The sequence below is a fragment of the Lagopus muta genome, chromosome 1, assembly GCF_023343835.1.
Source record: "Lagopus muta isolate bLagMut1 chromosome 1, bLagMut1 primary, whole genome shotgun sequence".
NCBI classification, from domain to species: domain Eukaryota; kingdom Metazoa; phylum Chordata; class Aves; order Galliformes; family Phasianidae; genus Lagopus; species Lagopus muta.
The window spans coordinates 180,872,902-180,897,662 of NC_064433.1; the positions used below are offsets into that span (position 1 = coordinate 180,872,902).

At 42.2% G+C, this 24,761-nt stretch overlaps 1 protein-coding gene across 1 annotated transcript; it reads left to right on the forward strand.

Moving 5' to 3' along the window:
• The first annotated feature begins 8,127 nt into the window (after positions 1–8,127).
• TMEM123 (transmembrane protein 123) lies at positions 8,128–24,761 on the forward strand. Its single transcript, XM_048938687.1, has 6 exons — positions 8,128–8,275; positions 12,894–12,965; positions 14,705–14,758; positions 19,067–19,270; positions 20,604–20,757; positions 22,856–24,761. Exons 1-6 carry the CDS (start codon positions 8,206–8,208, stop codon positions 22,878–22,880), a joined length of 579 nt encoding a protein of 192 aa, XP_048794644.1. The 5' UTR covers positions 8,128–8,205; the 3' UTR covers positions 22,881–24,761.

A 24,761-nucleotide genomic window follows, 5' to 3' on the forward strand; every position in this document is an offset into this window, starting at 1 on the left:
ATGGCATCTTTAGATATTCCCAGTACAACAACACTGAATCTGCCTCTTTGCGACAGATGGGATTCATTAAACTGATCTGATGCACAGCACAACCCCCAACGGATGCAACAGGCATGGCTAGGACATGCAGTATGGGATTAGGGATAAGTGGCCAGAAGTTCATCAAAACTGATTGCCTGAGTTTCTCACAGTGGGATGAAAGTCAGTGTTGCATTCCTCCTTACTAATATATCTTACGTAGTTTCTACTGCATATTTGCCACATCAAAAAAATGGTGAGCATCAGTTCCACATAATTAAAGAGTTATCAGTCCATTAAGCACAGCACGTATCCATGGGGAAAAGGCACAAATTCCCAACAAAAGACAGAACCATGTTTTCAGTTCTCCCAAAAAACCTCATTAATATTGTGGAGATATTCTCTTCGGAGAATTTATGCCATTTCCTTTATTTCTGATCCAACTATTTTTATATTTTCCCAGTGGGATGCAATCAACAACATGGAAGCAAACAGGCTTGTATGTGTGCTGAAATTATTACAGTATTACAAACACTAACCATTTTAGAACTGTATAGCAGAAGAGTTCATAAGTGAAAAAGACAAAATGGCCTGTAGCTACAATACATACTCTCCAAACAGCATTACTGCAGTGCATTACATGCTGCAGTGCGGTGACATCAGCCAGCTGTGAGATGCCCACCAGCCACTCACTGTCCCTCCTCAGCAGGACAGGGGTTAACTGGATGAAAATGCTCATTGGGTTGGGATGCTGACAGGGAGATCAGTTACAAGTTATTGTCATGGGCAAAACAAACTTGAGTTAGAAATAAATATTTTTTTCCAGATAAAATAGGCTTGAATAGTAAGAAACAAAAATTAATAAAAAGCCTACTTGCCACCATACTCTCTTTTTCCAGGCTCGATTCACTGTCCCACACCACAGAGCTGCCATACCTGGCACAGGATCCATCAGAGGTCCCTGTAATGGCCTACTGGAGCCAGGAGTGTAGAAGCACGCTGGACATCTAAATGCAGCCCCAAACCTCCTGCTGTGGGCAGGGCTGCCTCCCACCAGACCAGGCTGCCCAGGGTCCCACCCAGCCTGGCCACCTCCAGGAGTGGGGCTTACACAGCTTCTCTAGGCAGCTTGTGCTAGGGCCTTACTGTCCTCTGAGTAAAGAATTTCTGCCTGACATCCAAACAAAATCTCCTCTCTTTTAGTTTAAAGCCATTCCCTTTTGTCTTATCACAATCAGACGTGTAAAACATTGATCTCCCTCCAGTTTATAAGCTCCCCCCAAGTAATGGAAGGCTGCAGAGAGGTCTCCTCAGAGCCTTCTCCAAACTAAATAAGCCCAGCTCACTAAGCCTTTCTTCATAAGAGAGGTGCTCCAGCCCTCTTCATGGCCTTCCTCTGGACCCACTCCAACGGATGCACATCTTTCTTGTACTGGGGGCTGCAGGCCTGGACACAGTACTCCAGGGGGAGCCTCACAAGGCAGAAAGTTATCATCAAACTTGCTGAGGGTACACTCTACCCACCAAATAGTCCAGCCTTCAAATCCATCTCTCCCTAGTTTATAGATAAGGATGTGGTGTGGGAGCACCAAAGGCCCTGCACAAGTCCAGGTAGATGACATCAATTGCCCTTCTGTTTTCCATCGATGCTGTCAGTCTGATAAAGAAGGCCACCATACAGGTCAGGCAGATCAGAGGATGTTCTGAGATCACCTGGGTGTAAGTTTCAAAACATGGTAACTGGCCTATCAAAGAGCAGTATGGACTGTCCTGTGTAGCCTAAAATTTTATCCTCAGGTCAGCACAATAAGAGGCAAATGTGCTACATTGGCCCTATATGTGGGCTCCATACTACAAGGACTTCTGTTGTCAACAGCACAACTGGGGTGCTCTGTGCTGTCCCTAATCTTCATCTGAGGCCATTAAAGAAGCACAGTTCTCTTACTGTTCTCCTTGGAAATTGTCCATACCCTATGGAATTCCTTACAGATTCACAAGAAGCTGCGTGTGACTGATATTCTGAATTTACTGATTGAAATATTGCCATGCATTACGTTCAATTCCAGGGCAGACTTCAAAGATTTTCCCCAACATTTCATAATGTACTTGGGTTTTTATTGTTGTTGTTGTTGTTTTTTAATATTCACTTTCTCAGAAAATTGTAAGGCTAAGTCAACAATAATACTACAGTCCTGGGTCATAATGATACCTCAGTAACATCTCAAAATCATGGCAGAATCTTTGTTTTACCAATGTATACAAGCAATTTTTATTATTCAAATGCCTCTGGGGTCAGCTTTGCCATGAAAGACAACACAATGCTCTTTTAATTCCTAGGAATGGAATCCCATTTATTGCTTTTCTATCATTAATTTTTGTTATATTTTGAACGAATGAAACTGCTAATCAGATAACGAAACAAATGTACAAAATTAGAATAGCGTCCAGATGAGATCCAGAGCCTTCAGCTAATTGGCAATTTAAAACCTGTACCCTTGTTTCCACTCCCTCTGTTCTGATTTTTGAGCCAGACCTCTCCCAGAAATGCCAGTGCTCATAAAGGAAGTGCACCAGTCATGTTTTGCAAAGCCAAGTATGACATTCTCATGGTACTCAAAGAGTCAAGAAAAAAATATGTGTTTAACATAAGAATATTTTTAAACGAATCTATCAAGATAAATACGAGATATGTTTCAAAACTGTACTATGAAAACCTTTTTCTTTTTACACTTCAATTGGAAGAGTGTACCAACTTGTAAGATGACGCATACTGCAGTTAATAGCAAGCTTGAGATAACAAGACGTCTGGACCTAGTTAGTGTTGGGATCAGGATTTATGTCACTAGGATAAGTGCAAAAAGAGACCAGAAGCAGCAGCAGGGAGATCTCACTTTATTAAGAGAGCACTCCAAAGCAAACCGTGACCAGCTCACCAGCCCTGCACACTCATTTGCAGGTAGCCAGCTCCTTCAGGCTCTGCATCAGTGAAAGATATTCGCTTCACTCCTTTTTATTAAAGATTATAAAAGCTTTTACATCATTACTATTCATCTTCATGTTTTATTATTTACTATTTCTTCCAATTTTCCATATATGATTGTTCAAAGCAATAAAAAGTAGAAATCTTTGCCGTGATCAGCAAACTATTAGGTGTGGGAAAAAAACTATCATTTTACAGAATACAACATGTACAGAAATATTTTAAAAGCCCAACTTTTATTGAAGTGTGTTCTGCATATTCCTTCTGTCTCTATTTCAAACTATTTTCTATTTCATTTTTAATCTTGAGATTTCTACTCAATGATTGTCATAGCATGCTTACTCTAATTTAGGTTATTGTCTCTGGAACCAGGATCTCTTCACATGTTTAGTTTTACATGGTGGTTGTATTCATCTTTCTGGAATGTTCATTTCATAAAAACTAACCTAACAATGCTGTGTTCATAATAGGCCAGTATTAACGTGCATTGGAAACAAGGAGAGCACCAGCATCCTCATCCTTCATGGACATGACAGAAGGACCTAAAAATGAACTGTTGAGCACAAGCAGGAACAGCTCAGTGCTGGGAGCCCCAGCCCCCCTTGGAGCGGGTCCAGAGAAGGGCCACTAAGATGATCAGAGGGCTGGAGCACCTCTCCTGTGAGGAAAGGTTGAGGGAACTGGGCTTGTTCAGCTTTGAAAAGAAAAGGCTCGGGGGTGACCTCATTGTGGCCTTCCAATACTTGGAGGAAGCATATAAACAGGAGGGGGAACGGCTGTTTACAAGGGTGGGTAGTGAAAGGACAAGGGGGAATGGTCTTAAACTGAGACAGGGGAGGTTTAGGTTAGATATTAGGAGGAAGATTTCCACTCAGAGGGTGGTGACGCACTGGAACAGATTGCCCAAGGAGGCTGTGGATGCCCCATCCCTGGAGGCATTCAAGGCCAGGCTGGATGTGGCTCTGGGCAGCCTGGTCTGGTGGTTGGTGACCCTGCACATAGCAGGGGGTTGGAAAGTGATGATCATTGTGGTCTTTTTCTACCCAGGACATTCTATGATTCTGTGATGCTGTGATTCTATGAATATACTCCTTGTAACAGCAGCATTCACGCAAGACCCACAGAGACCACAGCAATGGCTCAGGCCTCTTTACCTCTTGATGCTGTAATAATGCAGAGGCAAAACAACAGATTCATGTGAAAACTAGGACACTTCTAGCAATGGACATCTGTTGTTAACAGAGTCACTCCACTTGACTACATGCTTCCTGGCTACAGTCCATCTTTAAAAAAATTATTCCTCTTAGCATCTGCTTAAATTGTATCAAACTAACATAGTTTTAAAATTTTGTTTTGTGGAATCCTTTATTTACACACATGACTTTCATACATTCCATCCAAAAGTATGAAGGATTCCCTTCATATTCAACACAAAAATATTTTGGACCAAAAATTCCACTTAGAGGAATGAGAAGGAAAAGCATTTGAATATACTAGCCCCTTGTCAAATATCATAAAGCAGTTCATTCTGTGAGAGAGTACAGCCAATTTCACAGATGCCAGGACTAAAAATACATTTTTTTAAGACTTATCTAGAAGCATAAGCCTACTCTAGTGATACATGTGTCATGAGATTAGCCTACAGTGAGAGAAGGAAACAATTATGTTTCCTGAGAGTACCAAATACAAACCATCTGAACTAAACGGAGACAGACAAATTAATCTCTGAGTCACATCAGTGTAAGTCCAGAACGTCTCCAGATATTTATGAAAGCCTCCCTGGACTGAATCCAGGTAACATGAAATATAATTAATCCCATCCTACAGATAATAAAAACAACACTTCCGGATGTTTTTATTCCATATTGTAAAGCATTTACTTTTTCTGTCCATTCAAACGTACTTTAATATGATCAGAAGTGTCATATTCCCTTTCCTTCCCATTTTTTTCTGAAGGGTAATGTAGTGAAAATGAGTCTACTTCAGGGAAGAGAAAGAACTTCAACCAAGATCTTTCACTCACGTGAAGGGGAAACTATGGATTACTAGACTGTCCAAAATTATGAAATCCATTCAGCACAAAGGAACTTTGACTGATTTTCAGTTTTTGCATTAACTCAGATGTAGTCAGAAGTTTTCTAGTTCAGCTTGAGGACAGCTGAGGTTTTATCTCACTTTTTTTGTTTTTTTTCCCTCTCATTGGAAATGCAGATTGGTTAACACTGGCTAAACAGATTGACACTCTGGTCAATATTGGTTCTCATCTCACTTAAGGGCAGGTTTCTACAGAGCCTGTGTTAAATCTGCACCAAGCAGCATGAATTAAAATTACTCTTGACAGTATTTCAGCAAAATATGTTGCATGTTCCTGTATTTTCCTGAACAGGAGCACTCTGCTGAGCCTGCAATGTTCCTTTAACTCTGACATCTCAGAATATAAAAGCAACAAATCATCTATTATGTTTGGAATAAGACCTTTGGGGTGGGTAATCAAAACTTTTACAAGATGGATCTAGACACAGCAGACATCAAACTAAGTAAAGGCTGGGAATTTCTGTTCTGGGTGTAACCTAACTTAACGTTACTCAAGAGAAAGGAGACTGCTGATAAAGTATGTCAACGGGAGAGATGGCAGTCTCGCTGATGAGATATAGGAAAGCTATAGTGGTTAAAACTTTCACTGAGTAAATACTGAGTCTACATTTTTTACTACTGTTTCCACTGTTACAAACAGTTGTGGTATCACCTCTGCAAAGTGGTGATTGCACTACAATTGCACTTAGCCAGCAACCCCATTATTGTCACAGACAACAGCAAGAAGTTATCTACCTTGAACTCCTCCCACTCATCCCCAAAGTGTCTGTAAGCTTCCACTATAAACTGAGGTCAAAATAAGGAGTCCGTTGCACTTGATTTTCATTAGGTGCTTCGATCTTTGTAGAGAAACTGCTGTATAAGAGAAAAGTGCACTAACAACGTTACTCAGATATCTTGAGAAAGGAAGATAGCTAATAAAGAGAGATGGCAGACTATGGAAGTGAACTTCTGTGGAAGAAGAATGAAACTACCTATCTGAATGTCAGGGCCATGAGCGCATTAATGAACCTGAATGGATAACAACAAACCCTGGGGCTTCCATCCACGTGCCCTCTGCTCATTCATTCAGAGCTCAGCTTCACCTCAGGCCTGCCCTTAGTGACTGACAATGGGAGCAGCACCATGTTCTGCCCCATCCCCTGCACTGACCTTGGGCTTATGTCACAGACTTGTTCCTGAACCATCTCCTGACTTCCCACCTGGACTCCCTGGATCGGTCTCATCACCATGTCTGAGACTGTTGGCTGACCACCATGTGACTGTCACCTGGCTGTTCACACCCTGGGATTACACCTGGTCACAGAGCTCCCGCATGTGCTGCTGCCACCCCTTGCACACAGACATCTGCTCCAGGGGTAGCCCCATTTTTGCTGCTCCCTGACACAGAAAACAACAAGCAAGATTAGGAAGAGAAAAAGAAAACCCTCACCAACCCGAGCTTTATTAGGAAATCTTGATCATTAATTAGACTATGTACCAGAAGGAGACGGTAACTTCCACTAGATTTTCCCAGCACTTAGCATATGAACAACTCCCTTCCACCCCCAGGTATAACTGTCCAAAAGTCACGTCCCTAGTGAAATGAGATCATGTCAAAACAATAAGCATCAATTTTTCCAGCACCTCTGTCTCTACACAGTAAAGAGCCTGTACTGATTTTCAACACATCTCAGTTCCTGCTAACTCACCACTTCTACTGCAGTTATGTACATATCTCCCATGATGTCACTGTTTGATGTAGTTTGACTGCTCTTCTCCTGCAGATATACAAGTTGAGCAATGTTAATAAGGCTAGCCCCAAAATTGTTTCCAGTCTGTCCTGAGCCTGATGCCTGCTAGAGTTGTGCAAGAGCTGAAGGACTTGGATAATTAATACTTTACCTTCTAAACACTTATCTCAATAGAAAACTCCCACTGCAGCTTTGCTCTTATAACTAGAAGCCCTTATGCTTGCCAACAGATGTATTTTACCATTATTGGAGTAAGGCTAGCTGCAGAGATTATTCCTACTGCTGTCATAACAAAAAGCTTTGGGGAATCAATTCAGAAAATTCACAGGAAAAAAATGCACGTTGGTCTTCACATACCTTACTCAGAAGAATTGGATAGGGAGCAAAGAACAGAGGCATAAGAAAACCCCATAGGTATAACAGACATCTATTTCCACCAAGTACAAAACCTTTGCTCAAAATTTTAGTTTAGCACTCCGCAGGACTTACAGAGCAAATGTGTGTAGCGGGGTTACGTAGGAGGTAAGCCAGGGCTTGAGCAGTTCCTAAATTCAGCTTCACAGCTGTGTCTATCATCCAGACAGGCCCTTCCTCTTGTCCGTAGATGCTGTGCTCAGCATGCAAATATCTCTGTGTTACAGCGATGTGGAGGTGTTGTGTTAGACATCCTACTGTGACTTTTACAAAGTCACACATTAAAATCTTTTCTTATTAGACTGCAGTCTGTTGCAGCATATGCAGTTATTTTTTCTTCCTTTCTAGCTGTTTTAATTTGTAAGAACACAGAATCACAGAATAGTTTGGGTTCGAAGGAACCTAACAGTCCACCCAGCCCCAACCCCTGCCATGGGCTGGTTGCCCCCCCCCACCAGCTCAGCTGCCCAGGACCCATCCAGCTTGGCCTTGAGCACCTCCAGGGATGGAGCACCACAGCTCTCTGGGCAGCTGCGCCAGGGGCTTCACTGCCCTGAGTGAAAATCTTCCCCGATGTCTAATCTAAATCTCTCCTTAGTTTCCAACATCGATTTTAAGTTAGAATTACACAAGAAAACTGAAAAGTGTTGAAAACGGTTGTTCCCTTCGACTGTTTTCTACAGCCCTCATAGTTGATTTCACAGCTAACGAAGGATAAGTTTGTCCAAGCACGTGGGAAAACTTCAGATCCCTCTGCGGCCTTAAATCCTGACGGCGCGAAGCACGAGCAGAGGCACAACGATGCGTGCCTCCTCAGCCCCACCCCGAGCCTGCGTCGAGCCGCTCCGGGCGGGCCGTGCAGCCATGGCCGCCTCTCGGGCCCGCCCCGCTCGCCCCGCCCCGCGCGGACAGGCAGCGCCCGGCGTGCCGCAGCCATCCCGGCACCGCGCGGCTGTCTCCGAGGCCATGCGGCTCTTCCCTCCCGGCGCTGCCTGCGCGCTGCGGGCGCTCGCGCTGCTGCTTCTGCTCGGCCCCCGTGAGTAGCGGCAGCGTGGGACGGGCGGTCCGCGGGGCGATGCCCGTGGCCGCGTCCCCGGCGCGGGGAGCGCTGGGGGCTGCGGCTCGGCTCGGCTCGGCTCGGGGCGGCGGCGGCGGGCCCTCGGCCGGGAAGTTGTGTGTGCCGTGCTGGGGTGGGCTACGTTCGTTTCCCGCCCGCGTGGCTCGCGGCGCTGCGTTCCGTATTGCTGCGCGGGCTGCGCTGCCCGCCTTCGGGCGCTGTCCTGGCGGCCGGAGGGTCCCGCTGCTTTCCAGCTCCGCCGTCGGGGCGGACGGTGCGCTGTGTGTGTTGCCCTGCGCTACGGCGGCGCGTCCGCTCCGGGACTGACCCAATTTCTCGAGCCCGGTTCGGGTGGCAGACGACCACGTTCAGGCGATAAGTGAAGTGCGCTCAGATAAAAGGCGAGATGCAGAAATCTGAGCTGCCTGTGCTGCTCTTTCGAAGGCTGAAATGCCCCATGCTGTACGTCACAGCTTTCTAAAGTAAAGATGCAGGGGAAAAAAAAAAAAAAGTACCAAGATTAACTTGAACGAAAGAACGTTATTGCACTAAAAATTATATATATATATATATATATATATATATATATATATAAAGCTTTTTAAAAAAGATTTTTAAAAATGTATTTGCAATGTGCGTCCCGCCCTGCTGGGATGCTGGCATCACTGTGCTGTGCCAGGCTGCCACCTGCCCCTGTACAGGTGGGCCTCGGCTGCCTTTGGCTGCATGGTTCTGCCCTTGTGTGCTGTGGCTGCTCCCAGGGCAAGGCCCGGCTCACCACCATGAGGCACTCAGGTGTGCTCCTTCCATTACACTTGGTTGTGTGATCTCCGTTATAACCTGCTCACAAAAACCATGCCCTTTTGAGGCTCACCTCAGTGCACCTGCAGAGGTACCGGCTGTGGGGTGGGGCAGGGAGCCCCGCAGAAGTTCCTGGGTTTCAGTGTGTTTGGATGTGCCTGGTTAGAACGCAGCTGTGTTTGGGTCGGCCTCCACTTATTCAGAAATTGAAGTTTGTGTTTCTTCCAGCAGCATTACTGTGCTTCGCGAGGAGTGCTGCATGAGAAAGTGAGAAACTCAACAAATAGTATGGGTTACAAAACATGAAAGTGGCAGCAGGTTTGCGCTCATTCCTGTTAAGATTTTAGGGCCAACTGGTTATTTCCATGTGATGCTGTTCTTTTTACTCTGCTAGAAAGTTTGTTTCTGTGTCAGGTAAGTAGAAGAAACATTTAGCAAAATATTATGATCTACAAAAATCCAAGAACCCACTGTTCTGTAAAATCCAGCTGGATCTACGACATCTTCCTTTCAAGTACTGAAGACATACTTAGAAGCAGGAGGAGACTGACTTTTTACACAGTCTAGTAGTGGTGGGGCAACAGGGAATGGCTTAAAGGAAGGTTAAGGTTAGATGTTATGAGGAAATTCTTTACTCAGAGGTGCGGCCCTGGCACAGCTGCCCAGAGAGCTGTGGTGCCCCATTCCTGGAGGTGCTGAAGAGCAGACTGGATGGGCCCTGGGCAGACTGGTGGGGGGAGCAATCAGCATATGGCAGGGGTTGGAACTGAGTGATGTTTAAGGTCCCTTCCAGCTCAAACCACTCTGTCGTTCTGTGATCTCAGTGAGGAGACAAAAGGCAGCCCACCCCATCCAGCTCATTCAAAAGACAGCTACAGCATCTCTGGTGGGCGCACCTGCACTGAGCTGCTCATGAGACCAGGAAAAAGCAGCAGCAGTGTCTCCAGGCCTGATAATGAGTGTGGTGTTTTGGATGTGGTATGTCTCTGTACTTCATTTAAATCCTTGCATGGCAGCAAAAGGTGTAGCTGTGTTTCAGTCTCAAACTGACTGAAGCTGAGTATCAGTTTTATCCCTGCTGTTTCCATAGGCATCTGCGTAATGGTTTCTTTTGCAAGACTGTGAGATGGATTTCACAATGCTGAGGCATGGCAACCTTTCCAAATTGCTGCAGAGGTAATCCTGTGTGATCTCTGTGCCGGGCTCATGCAACAACCTTCTGTTAGCTCAAGGCCGTTTGAAAAATCAGTATCAAAATCCCTTGCTGAGTCAAGGGAAAAAGAAGAACGGAGCGTTCAGATAGCAAGTCTTGGGAGTTACAGTTTGTCAGATTTACAGATTGCCTGTTGCAATGGATTTAGGGCCACTGGGTAGTTCATGTTTCAATCTCCAGAATTTGAGTTTCATCTGTTCCCACTGGAAGTTGGAGCATGCTGGGGGTGGTGGTGTTCCTGTTGCTGCTGTTACCACTCCAGCACTGTGACTCAAACATGTTTGGATTGATCAAAGGCCGCTGTGCCAGCACAGATCTTCGCAGCAAGCTGTGCGCTGTCAGTGCCTCCCTACTTTGTTGTTGTTATATTTAAACTAACAGAAGCAGAATGGCTTGGAGATAAACCTACCTCCTTAACCTGCTTTGCATCAAACTTGAAAAGGAAAGGTTCCCAGGCACAGTTTGGATGACTTTTGAAATGTCCACAAAGTGAATATGTAAAGCTGTGCTTAGAATAAAACATGAGTCCTATTCCAACATCTTTCTGGAGCGCTGGGTTTAGTTAAGCCAGGGTATAAAGCCTGAGAATGCTCAGAGATGTGCTTATCTTCCTCATGAGTGTGGATGTGAGCAGACCACCCCATCTCACGCTGGGAACTGCCTGAGTTGTGCCACTGTTGGTGCGTGGGTCTCCTGCCCGACTGCACCTGCAGGGAGCTGCAATTCAGTGTGTGCCTCAGTTGGAGACTGTGCATTTCTAACATTAAGAGCTTGTGGGAATTACCCACCGTGTTGGTTTTTACCGGATACAGTGAAATTATGTCAATTTAGAATTACATCCTGTTTATTTTCAGCTCTCACATCTATTTCTGTATTTGAACACTGCTTCTGGAAGCTACCTTCCAGCCAAAGCTGGAGGAACTGGATTGGTTCTGCTCTTCTGGAAGTTTGTGTGTCCAGATTGTCTCAGGCTTACAACTTCATATGCATCACACCACCAAAACTACAGAGAGGCCCTGAAAGTGCTTGCTGCAACCAGCTGTGCTGTGGCATCTGGCAGGAAGCACGCCTGCCTGCAGTGCACCCCAGCCCGCCACAGGCACTGCTGTTTGTAGCTGCACCTCTGCTTGACCTTGAAGAGAGGAACGCATGGAGCTGTATGATGAAAAGCCTGCTTGTCCCCTTTCTCTGTCCTTTTGTGGTATCTGGAGCTTTGGTGCGTTGTCAGAATCAGGCATTTCCTTGATTCAGTGCATCATGAAGAATGAACACAAAGATCTTTTTTCTCCTCTGAATCACAGCATGAGCAAACAACAGCAGATTTTCTCCTCCCAGGATTTCACACCCCAACATTTCAGCTCATCCTGTGGCCTCAAAAGGCATATTTGCTCATGCACAGAGCTTCCTTGCTGCCACATCTATGCAGAAGGGTATAATGCTTCTCCCTTTGCTGTGACCTAGGATGTGCTTACAGTTTCCCTGGCTAAAGCCTCCTGGTTTCCCCAGTGACTGATGTACACATCTTGGATACTAAACCCACTGTTTGGGGATGGAGAACAGTTTGGGAATGGTGGTGGTTTCAGATTCTCTCATTCTCACCTGTCCTATTCACATTCCACATGTTCCAACATGGCATACCCTTTACACTACCCCTTATCAGGATGTCTTTGTCTCCTGGAGCAGCTGCAAATTAAACCAAATTAAGGAACTTAGCAGTTTTGGTTTAAAATACATAATAATAAGTATATCTTTGAAGCTGGGTGAGATCTTGATCCTCTCTAACTTCCATGTCATCCTCCAGGGAGCCCATTCTGCTGACTGAGCAGGGAAGGACATTGCATGTTCTCATTTGTATTTACAAGCTTTATCAGTCTGAGCTCTTTCTACTACTGAGAAAATGCCTTATTTCTGAGACATTTAGTTCAGGTTACTTGCTTTCCTTTAACAGAATGTTGTGGTGAGTTATCAGAACTAAACAGTGCTGGACAAAGGTAGGATCCACAACTGATCCTCTTGCAGGTGTGTGAGTGCCAGGCTTTGCATTCTGCATGGTGTGTGTTTACATCTTACTGCTGCTGTGCAGAACCAGGCCTGAGGACAGACTCATCAGGTCTCTATTACTCTTAACAGTATGATATTATGTAGGGATGGAGCAAGCGCTCCTCGGCCTGCAAAGGCCCTATAGGAAAAGATTCACATGAGACGTTCTCTCCTTTCTGCCACAGATATTGTGAATCATATATAATTACTGAAGGAAGGTGGCTGACTTCTTCCTCTTACTTCTTTCATTCTCCTTACATCTGAAGGAAGAAGAGAACTTTGTGTTGATGGGGAAGATAAAATGGGGGATGGGAAGGAGTTCAAGTGCATGTGATGGTTGAATAGTGTGACCGTTGTCATTTGTGATGTGCTGAGAGCAGGCTGTTGTGGTACCATGCTTGTATAGCATTATTACCTAATTCCTGCGTGCAGTTCCTTAGTCATGTAGGTGCTCAAAGCGGCAGTTGCTATACCAACTGTTTTTTTTCTCTTCCTGGAATTAAAATACCTAAACTAAATTGTCTTTTTTTTTTTCTTTTAAAGTTGGAAATGCCTTTGCAGAGGTGAACGTCACCAACACAAGCTCTAATGCGACTTCACCACATGTAATGCAAGGTAATACTCTGGCACTTCTTTTTCTGTGTTTCAGTAGTGTTGAGAACAGTAATACGTATTACTGCGTGGCTTGAACTGCCCAGTAATGGTTTAGCTTTTAATGGTTCATGAACAGCTGTAAGGCAAGGTGGAGGTACTCTGATTGTCACATTGATTTGCCGACAACTAAAGATATTTAGGAGAAACTGATGACAGCATAAACCATCGGTTCTTATGCCCTTAGATACCCTGGAGCAACAGGATGTTACTCCTTTGCCAGAGAGGTGGAACAAAATGAGAAAGCTGTATGTGTAGAATTAGAAATATCTGCCAGCATCAATTTACAGTTAAAAAGAGAAGCAAGTAGAAAGTCTGTTGGGCTGTTATTTCAGTGCTGCTGAGGGAAAGGCAAGGCACTTGTTCATTTGAATATTCTTCATATCAAAACTGATTCCAGATCTCTGGTGCTTGAGCTTGTTGTTAAAGCACGTGTTTGTTTCAGTGTGATCTCTTTTGACTGCATTAAGGTGCACGCCTTTAAGCAATGCATGGCGTTTAAGCCACCCATGCAGAACGGATTTTCCCTGAGTCACTTCTACTCTGTATCCCTTTGCTCATCTCATTTTCTGTTGGGCAAGAAATGGGATGAATAGCGAATGACAATAGACAGATAGCTCAATGACTCACTTTGTTATTGTACTGATTGCATCAGTGACTCACACCCAAATTCGGTGTGCATGGCTTCCTTTCACCTGTGTGAGCATGCAGTCCACGTCCAGATGTGTTCCCGAGGTTGCAGAAGCAAGAACTCAAAACCTTGGAAAGACCAGAGCTGCATAGCTACAGCACTGGGCCAGTGTGGGAAAGGTTTAGCCCTAGGTATGTCTGTGGCTTATACTGATAGAAAAAGCAGAGTATCTGAGGAAGAATGTATTTGTAATTGTAGAATCATAGATTGTTTCTCAAAGTCAATTACATCTGTAACTTGATATCTCTGCTATCAGTATAAAAATTGTGAGTTTAGTGCTCAACGCTGGAGCTAGTTGGCAATAATTAGACCTCAAAAAAAACCAAAAAGAAAAACAACAAGAAAAGAATGATCCTGTGCATCTCCACTGCAGAACTGGAGGGAGAGATGGCTGTTGCAGGAGTGGGAGTTTCAGATCAACCCAGGTCATCGCTAGGCAGAAAAGGCTGTTGGCCTTCAAGAAATGTGGAAGAGGATTACAGCAGAGAGGGCACTGAGACACAAAAGTAGCATGAGTAGGAAAGAAAAGAAAAAAGAAAAAAAAATTGGAAAATTAGAGGTGAGAGAAAGGAAAGAAGGACAAAAATATGAACAGTCTTTGGAAATAGGTGTGTTCACAGGAGCCTTATTGTGTAGAGACAGCATGAGCCAACATAAAGCTGCTTCTACCCCTGCGTCACAACTATGAAATGTTACCAAAACGAGCCCAGTGTGTAATTGAGATGCTGCAGAATGAAAGAAGAGACTGAGAGACAGGAAATGAAACTGAAATGGAGGAATAAAAACTGGAAAAAGCATAATGCTTGAGTAGGTCAAGAGTCAGTGAGAACAGGGTTGATAGTGAAGTCTGTAAGCATTTTGCAGGATAAAACCACGTGGATTGAGGTGGAATGCTTTCTGCTTTATTCCCACTTGGAGCCTGCAAACACGAAGTATTTTGCTGTTGGTACTTTATAGTAAGTTGAAGTGGAAATTAATATTAATTTTCTTGTTTTCTTCTTTTTTCTTGAAGAAAACAGCACTTTATCCAATTCCTCTGCTGTGCCATCCACGCAGTCTGCAGCAGGTACGTATGTTCATCAAATAACGTATGTTATTTTGGAGCTAGCTTCTAGGACCATAACTACCCCTAAACCATACCAAATTCTGAAGAAATATCTATGAGATGTGGTTATTTGAGAAAGGCTTTATCCTTTTAGGAGATAGAGATGCAACATAAAATAATGCAAAGAGATGCCCTAGAGTGCCGTAGAAGAACAAGAAACAAAACATAAAGCTTCAGGAAATAATTCAAAAGAAGTGGGGCTGTCATCAATGTTGATTTTTTCTCTCTTCTTCCATTTTCATGGAATACAGCTGAATATGTTGTTGTGTAAACAGTGCATGTCTGTTTAATCATGTTTCACAGTAAATAGGTGTAGAGTATAATGAAAGCACTGGGGCTTGTGTTTCAAGAATAAGACTGTTTCCTTTTAGGTGAAGTTCATGGCACCTTACCCAACAGAAATTAGTCTTTCTAGATCTCTTAGCCCAAAACATTGCAGTTCAAATGAGACATGAACAGCAGATCTGGGACAATCTGTCATGGTTATTTTTGCATTGAGTATCTTACCTTCACACCTTCACAAAAAAACTACAGGTAAAAATGACTTCTTGAGGCAGTACTGTTGCAGCTGTGATGCTTCAACATAAGTAATGTGTTTACAAAACACACCTTTGTTGAAAGAAGAAATGTCTTTATCACATCAGCTGGTAGAGTTTGAAAGCAGGTTTTTGACCTGAGACACAAACGTGCAGGTTATCTGCTTGGATTTGCAGCTCCCCAACCCTTGGCTATGTTAATGTGGGCTTATTATTAAAAATAAAAAAAGGAAAATTTTAAGAAAATGATTTTCTGGAAGAGTTTGTGCAGGCATATTTAACCACATCAGCAGAGGCTGAGTAAGAATTAATGTCATGCAGTCATTCAGTCTGTGATGCACAGATAACAGATTGTTTTTGAGAGAAGAAGGTTCTATGAATTGGGTCCCCTTCATGCCAAAAACCCTGTGAAAGCAGGGCAGAAATGTTGTGCTGACCGTAAGATACTTTGTGCATTTGTGCAATTTTATGATGATCCTAAGTCCCTGGTAAGTCATTGCACTTCCAGTACAACTCTCTGCCACATGCAGATAACCTGAGCTACCCTGATTTGCTTGCACTTCCATTAAAACATTCATCAGTGGAGAACAAAAAAAACTTTGTAAATGCTTTTGTATAGCAAGGAAGTGGTGCAGTTTCTCATTCCATTGCCTGCAGTATATACCAGTTTAGGCATGCCTTACTCAGAAAGTGGAGAGGTTCTGGTAATCCCCTTGTTGCCTTAAAGTCTTTGTCATGTGCAGAGCCACTGTAAAACACAGGTGCTTAATTAACCCTGCGCCCCAGCCCTGACTGTGGGCTTCTGGTGAAGGTCTGAGTTGTGCTGTAAAAAGCAGCTTGAGCCTGTACACTACCAACCTAACAGAGAGCTGTGCCTTGCTTCACCCAATTTACAGTTCACATCCTTCTTTTTTTGGGGGGAGGGGCTTTTTCTTTTTGTTGTTAGAAACTTCATAGACATTAAGATAGTCCACATCCATTTTAATAACCTCTTTTGAATGAAGAGTACCGGGTTTATTACTGGATGCATATAGCTAGTTAATTTTGCTTAGTCTTTGCTTTTCATGGCAAGAATGAAAATCTTATTCCATAGGAAGATCATATTCTGTGAAAAGAAGAGTGTTTATTTTGTGAAGACATTCAGTAATAATTACTTGTATGCTAGCACAGTGCTTATGCAGTTTGAGAGGTTAGTTACACAAAGAGTATTGCATGGTGCTAAGAGCTATCATTACACTGTATATGTAGCTCAAGCAGATGTAAGATAGGTAAGGTACTTTACAAAACAAGATAACTGTCACTTAAAATAAGCCTGAACTGTGCTCCTGGTGTGCATCCTTTGTAGGTAGGAAAAATAACTTACGCAGCCTGGGTGTGTTTAGCATGATGTTCAATGAAGCACAGCTGGTCTTTTGGGGAAAAGTAATTAGGGAAATAAAAGATAAAAGGACAGATGTTTCTAGCAAATGTTCTTTCATCTTAACTCTGTTGGTAAAATAGTATGAGTAAGTTTTCAAAGAGAAAGAAGAACAGATTGGAGCCCAATTCACGTCAGCTTCCCAAATTTCCTACATGCCTCTGAAAACCTCCTACTGATGTTCTGAAATGACTGGCACTAAATATATCACAGAAGATAAGTCTGTAGAAGATAACCAGATTTTTCTTTTAATACATGTTATATTACCAAGTGTTGTAATCTTATTAGTGATCCTTTTTTTCTTCTTTATAAGAAAGTGACGGGGAGAAAGTAATGTGCAAATTTGCTGAAATTCCTCATGATAGCTGCTTGGATGCTTGGTTGGTTTTTTTTTGCTGACTATGTTTTCTTAAGTGCTATTAAGTACCCACAGAGTAAATACCATCTTTGTACTGTATAGTCTAATAATGATACACCTGGACCCATCAACCTCTGTAGTGCTCAGAAACATGGGCCACTTTGACACTCTGTGATGGCAGTTCAAAAAACAGTGCAAAATAATAAAAAAAATAATAATTTTTAAAAATCCCAACAAACTAAAATGCCACCTGTGGTTGGTTGGCAATTGCATTCAGATTTGCCTTTTCTTCTGCTTGATGTCTTTTTTACATAAAGAATGTAGTTGCTGGGTGTGATTTCATCTCATGACTGTTGATGGTTTCCAAATAGATTTCTATTTCCTGTAACGAAGAGCTATTTGATATTTATGAATGGTTGTATATTTGGGGAGTTTACCTGCCAGTATTAAAATGTGCCCTGAACTTTATCCGATGTGTCTTACACATGCTTCATAGAGGAACTGAATTTCCTAATTGTAACAAGGTAAGCACAGTGTGGTCCTCCATCTGTCCCATCCAATGAATGTTCATTTCATGGTGTCACCTAGAGCAAAGTACAAGGATAGCAGCAGAGAAGAAGATAAATCGTATTTACTGAGGGGGAGGGTATTGGGCTGTTTCAGTAGTTTTAATGTTAAATGACCCAGAAAAGTGGCTCATAGGCCTCCTCTTTCTGAACGCTTACGTTGTCTCAGTGTTTGCTTTTTTATGTTTTTGGCATCTATGGCTGTATTGGAAGCAGTGAAACCAAAGTCTTAGCAAGGACAATGTTTTGTGCGAGGCTTCCTGCATTTCAGACCACATTTACAGGAAGAGCATTCTTTGGAAGCATTTCTGATGTACAAAAAGAACAGAAACTGAGTATCAGGTTTGCTGTGGAACTGAGATGAAAACTATCCTTTATGCAAGTGCTCTAAGTTTTTAGATTTAGAAAACACAAGTGCACTTGGATGTTTGAATTTGCATAATGAAAAGCTTTGATGGTGTCTAAAAATGAATCCAGATTGTATGAGACTATAGAAATAACACAGCAGTACAGAGTGCAAAGGGAGCTTTTTCACCATGAAATTATGTCATGTGTAAAAGCTGTTTGCCTCATATTATCTGCTTAGAGAAGTTTCAATTCCATAAAAACCTCATGTTTCTCATTAGCTCCTTAAAAAATAGATAATTTTCTTATGATTATTCTAGGTGGCTGCCTTCTATTAACGCTATTTGCTATAAATGTCAATCTCCTCTATTGTTGCTCTTGCATTTTGTCTCACGGTACTTCTATTCTGAATAGTTTGTTGCTTTCAGTGGGGAGGAAAGAGGAAGTGTTAGGTAAAAGCAGAATAAAAGTTAAAGATGTTAGATATCAACCGAACTTGTGAAACAACATTCCAGTCCTCTGCTTTAACCTCGGCAGTAGCCTGCTACAAAATAAATGCTACAAGATAGCAGGCTTCATTGCGTTAACTTTTCACCGTGTGTGGAAAAAATGGTGACACCTGAGTTTAATGTATAATACGTTTAAATACACACAACCTTAATAAAATCACTGCTGTTCAAAGGTAAATTAAATCAAGTAAAATTAAATCACTACTAAAATATTCTAAGTCAGGAGTGATTCTATGGACTTGGACAGTGTTACCAAAAGACTTCATACTTTTAAAAATTACTGGATATGATCCAGGTTTTATTGAAGGCCTTTCCTTAACACTGCTCCTGATCTTGAGCCCTAGAAATGGGAGTTAGGCCTTTCCAAAGGAAGAGAGCAGGGGAAGGGTTTGTGTGCAAACCTAGGTGTCCATGCAATTTTTTTTTTCATTGTTATTTCATTCTGTGTGGGTATGACAGATGTTGTGTTAGTCGGTCAGTATGCCATCGATTAATTTTATCTGTTTTTCTGAACGATGTCAAATGAAAAATTTCCCAGGTACGCCCACCAGTGCCAGCCATCCCACCAGTGCCAGCCGTCCCACCAGTGCCAGCCGTCCCACCAGCACCGCTGCATGTGTCACTGTTCCTGTTCAGCCTGCTGAAGCCAACCAGACAAGATCAACTACAGCTTCATCAGTCACATCATCACAAGCGAATGTTACAGTGACCACTTCTAAGACTTCTTTCACGTCCGTTACAGGTAGGTTCACACTTCCACATGTTGACACGTTGGACAATTCTAGTTGATAGTCTCATTTTACAGTAGGTGCAGTAAAGGGAATATGTCTGCATACTGAAAAGCTAGAGCAAGTTTCTTAGTTGGCCACAGTAACGTTCTTCTAAGTGCTCCACACGCTTAATAAGGCTTCACTTAACCTGAGTGACCTGAAACATATAAGAAAAAATACAACTGCAAGTAGTGTGAACTGGCAGCCACCAGCAAGGAGATTAATGATGTTAGGAGAAAGCCTGTTCATTAAGAGCTGGCAGTAGGCTTTTGAGTACCACCTCAGTACTTCTTCCATTCCCCCTTCTACAGTATATATGAACACATCTTCACTACTTCCTCTGTCTCAGCTGACCTGTGGCTGTAAAAGTGGCTGGCTTGGTAGCAAGGCTGAGTTCTGTTTGCCCTATTTGTAGCAATGTAGTTACTTTTCTTCTTAAGGGAGAATGGGTTATGACTATGGATGGTTCACGCTTCATGTAAAAGTTGCCAGGTACACTTTGCCAGTACTCTTGAGTACAAAAACAGTAACTGTAGAAATCAGTTTTTCCTTGCAAGTAAAACCTTATTGGGTAGGTCAGCAGAACTTTTATTTGGTTAAGTAACTCGCCTTGTGGCAAATACAGACAGGCACAAACTGGATCATCTTATGGCAGATGAAACCAGTTTTCACATGGAAACTTCTTTATCTGAAGTCAGTATTTATCTATGTCATATTTGATCTTTGGGGGACACTTGTGTTGGGCTGTGGAGCTGAGCTCAGTCTAGTTGCTATTAGTTGCAGATTGAGGCAGTGTGCCTATGAGAGTAGAGCAGCCAGCAACTAATAGCCACCAAAAGTACTTTACTCCCATCACTTAACTGTCCTGGCTGACATGGTGGTTGTTGAACCCTGTGTAAGCTGACCCACTGTGTTCTGAGTCAAAGCAGCTTCCTTTTAGGCTAGGTAATTTCAGGCCAAGCTTATTAAATTAAAATGGAGGATCTGAAAAACATGGGACCTGGTGTAAGAGGGGCAGCAGATGTGGAACAAGGAGAGAGTGGAGGAAAACAAGGGAAAGAGGAAGGTGAAAAGGAGAAGTGGCAATCACAGTCTTTCAGAGAGAGTGAGCAGATAGATCAGCTGCTCCCACACCACACTGTGGAACTTTAAAAAATGTTTGCGTGCTTGGCTGTTATCTTGCCAGTTGATCTATGTAAAATCTGTCCAGTTGTCTTTAGATGTGAGTCATCTGGGGAGTGCAGGATACAAAGGAGTCCCTTGAAACAAATCTTGTAAAAACTGCCTTTTGTTTTCTTCTTTCAGCCACATCAAAATCTGAGACTGTCATAGCCAGAGCCTCCAGATTTGACGTGGGCAGTTTTGTAGGTGGCATTGTGCTGACACTCTGCGTCCTAGTTATTCTCTACATTGGGTGCAAAACGTACCACTCAAGAAGAGGCATTCAGTACAGAACCATGTAAGTTTCAGAGGCATTATCCCTAGACAATTCATCTGACTTTCTTAAGGGGAATAAGGAGAATAAGGATATTATTGTGATGGAAATTTATTTGAGTTTAAGAGATTTAACTATGATACTATGTATCATCCCTTTAGTGTCTCCTCATTATTCTTATGCCTCTCTTCTGTGTGTTTTAATTTTTTTTTCCTGTGATCTAGTATATAATTACTATTTCTAGGAGACCCTTGTCTGTCAACTATTTCAAATTAAGTCACTGTGGTTATTACTTGTGTACTTTCTTCATTTTCTAGTTTGTTCAGTTTTCCTTCCCCCACCATACCATACCAAGACTCAACCTCCATCCATGCCAGCTGTGACTGAGCCTCATGGATGACAGTTTCTTCTGTACAACAGCTTTATAAAATAATTGTTCCACACCTGGGGCGCCTTTTACACCTTTGCTCTGCTCTGTGTGTTACATACTGGATTTTTTCGTGGCTGGTATTTGCTTAAATAGCTTGGTGCCAGAAGTATTTCTTATGTATGTATGCATACTTTCATCCTAATTTGCTAGCACTGTACATATTTCTGCCATCTTCTATGCCCCTTATGCATTGATTGTTCACAGCAGTATTTGTGAGATGTTCAATATATTTGGTAGGCATCTGATAGTTCTGATACTTTTTTTCCTAGACTCATTTGTCTGTTCATTTTTTACCCTCACTCCATCCCCCAGCGTATTGTTCCTGTTATTTAGATGACATTTTATTGGAACCCTTTTACCGTCTCTCTTTCATATCACCTCTTACGTACCTTCAAGTTTAGTTTGAGCAGCAGTTTCAAAGCCAGACATGTCATACTCCACTCTCCCTAGCCACCACATTGAAACAGTTCATTTGTTTTCACAGAAAGCATGCAACTGGCAACAGAGCCATTATTCATATTTTAAGGCTCAGTGTTTGATCGTTGCCAGCGTGCACAAGGCAGCTGGTTGATTTCTAACATTTGTTTTGTTATTTTGTTCCATAAAATTGTATGCACTGAATATTCTTCAAGTACTCTAGGCAAGTTTGTAAAATCAGGTAGAATTCATTTAACAGAATATAGACATCTGCACCTAAACTAGTTATATCATTTCTACCACCCTAAAGTACACACTTAAAATCTGCTAGATGAATCAGCCTGCCCACGTTTGTTTGTATTCAGCTATTGAGGGCAGCTAAGAGTGTTCCATAGAAAAATACATGTGAAAAGGTATCGTTTGGCTCCCACCCACAGTCACTTGTTTGTTTTGTGTACACCAGCGACTTTGAGCCTTCTGTGAGCTGCAGCATGCTGTGGAGTGTAGGTCCTACACAGCAGTTACAAACATGCTGACAGTACGCTTTCTTTTCTTGAGTTTCTTTTCAAGATCCTTGAGGTTTTCTGTGAGCTTCAGACAGCATACAGATTGCAAGTGGAAAACCACACTTTTAAACATTTTCTCTAGGTATTTTCCCAGGTGGACAAAGTAAAGAGTATGTCAACAGCCTCTTCCAGACAACTCTCTTTTCTGAAATAGGTTTGGGGGCCATCTTGTCTTGGGCTTGGTTTGTCCTTGTCGAACTTCTCTTTTCCTCTCTCCTCAGAAGCATTTGCTTCTGAGAACAAAGCACATTTATAATTCTGAGTTCACACTGTATCTGTCTCAACTGTTTGTAACGAATGCTAAAATTTTGATGGAACCTTATTGGCATGTAATGATTAAGGAAAATGAATTGCTTTTTACTTTACTATTGACTTGCAGAACTTATTTGCCATTTATACCCAACTTTTCTCAGTTTTCTTCCAAGCTTGCATCCTTGTCCCAGTCTTAGTTTATGCATTGGGAATTCTTAAAACTAGGTTGCTTTTCCTATCCAGTATCACCCATCTCATTTGAAGCACCTTCTTTTAACTGAGGCAATGTCCCCAGGCTCAGAGAGGCCTGCAGCGCCAGGACTAACATGTGCTTGGCCCTTCTCATTAAGATGGCCTTTGTTCACAGAATAGCCTTCTTAGCAGCAACTAGGTGGCAGTTTCTTGTACTGATTGATGATTGTACTGCAGAACATTAATTACTGTGTTTCTATTACAGTGATGAACACGATGCCATCATTTAAAGAGACTTCACAGAGGACGGTAGTGGAAACCCATCCTGTCACAGCTGTTTTAACTTGCTTCTGGAAAACATTCTTTTCATGATTGCAGTCTCTTAGGCTGTTTGTAGGTGTGATCTGCAAAATTATGAGACTCTCCTATGTGTCCTGATTTTTTTTTTTTTGTGTTAGTCTTGATGAGAACAAGAGGAACTCAGCACTTTTTTGAGAGATTATTTTCTTTTTCCAGTATTTGTAACCAAATTTAAAGAAATCACATTTAAGTCATTTGAAGCTAGACCCACAAGGCTCTCAAATGGGTAATTTGCTAAACAGTAGATCACATCATTACAATTCTAAGTTAAATTCAACTGTTTCTCACATGTCCCCATAAATCCAGTGTGTACATAATGGGTACTGTAGGATAGGATGGACTACCTTTGAGACCAAGTGTAAGTTCTTGCAAGTAAAGTTTTTTTTTTTTTCAAATGTTTTGTATTAAATTGTATTTATTTTGAAGTTTGATGTGAACTGTAATTTAGAAACTTGTGGGCTTGAACACTTCAGTTAATTTTTATTAGGATAGTAAAGGGGCAAGACTTGCTAATGGTGTAGATAATAAGTACTGTAAAGTTCAGTCATTAGCTCACCAGTGACTTGTAGAGACTTCCCTTCATAGACTACATGATGAAACTAGCTGCAGGAACCATGGACAGACTGCAGATATCCATCCACAATCCCTTTTTCTAAGAGGGTTCTTATAAAAAAATATAAAAATAAAACAGACTATGCAATCCATAACTGCTATTTAATTGTATATCCTAGTGTTCTGATGAAGATGAAGTCAGAATTTTCCCCTCATAGATATGAAAATTTTTGCTGAAATTATATTTTAAGTTGAATGTGGCAATCACTTTACTTGTGTTTTTGGTTTTTTTATTATGAGGGGACTGCATGCAATGTTTTAGCAACATTTGATAAGCATTCAAAGTTACACAGAGAAGTTGAAAATCTGTAGGATATCATTTAGAAGAATATAATCTGGATTTTCTTAAAGTATTTTCCTAGACAAAATTATCTGAAGGCGACAGGGCCTCTTAGAAAGCCACAGCATTAAGGTCCAAGTTTGCCATTCCTGTGCAGGATGGCAGATGCCGCTTCCATACTGCTATTGCATTTACACTGAAGTAAACTTGCTGCCTTCAGCAGACAGGTACATGATTTACACTGGTGCAGGGAGGAGCACAATGAAAAACAGGAAATGCTTCTGTGTAGCACCAAAAGATTGTTTAGGCCTGTCGAGGCCTCATTAGTAGATCAGGTAATCGGGGTCAGTGTGGTGGCACTTCCCCATCAGGCAGTGCACAGAAGGGAGGTGGTGACACCTGGGGAAGGTCCTGCAGGGACTGCTCGCAGGCCTGTCGGTAGTAGAATGTCAGGGGAAGCAGAGCTACAGCTCTGGCACAGATTTATTATTTTGTTGATTCTTACACGTGTGCTTTCCTACAGTATTAAAATGGGTGTGTGAGTCTTCCTTTTTCATATAGAGTAATAAAGATTTGTCTGAGGCACAAATAAGTCCAACAAATCATGACCTAAAGAAACATCAGCCACACGGGTGAAATAGGGTTTGTATGACTGTTCTGTATTTCACTGAGTGAGATAGGGACGAGCAGTCACCTGAAGTAATTTTTCCAGTTTTGTGTTATCGTGTGTATGGTTATTTCTTTTTTTCTTAATGAATTGCCTTGTTTGGTGAATTTTTATTTTTATTTTAACTTGATGATTGTTACATAGCATTGCAATTCTTTACTTTGTAGAAATTAAGAGAATTCAGTGCAACCCCGTTAGTGGGATTGCCTCGCCTCTGTTGTGCAGACGAATAAAGGAAGTTAAATCTTTGGA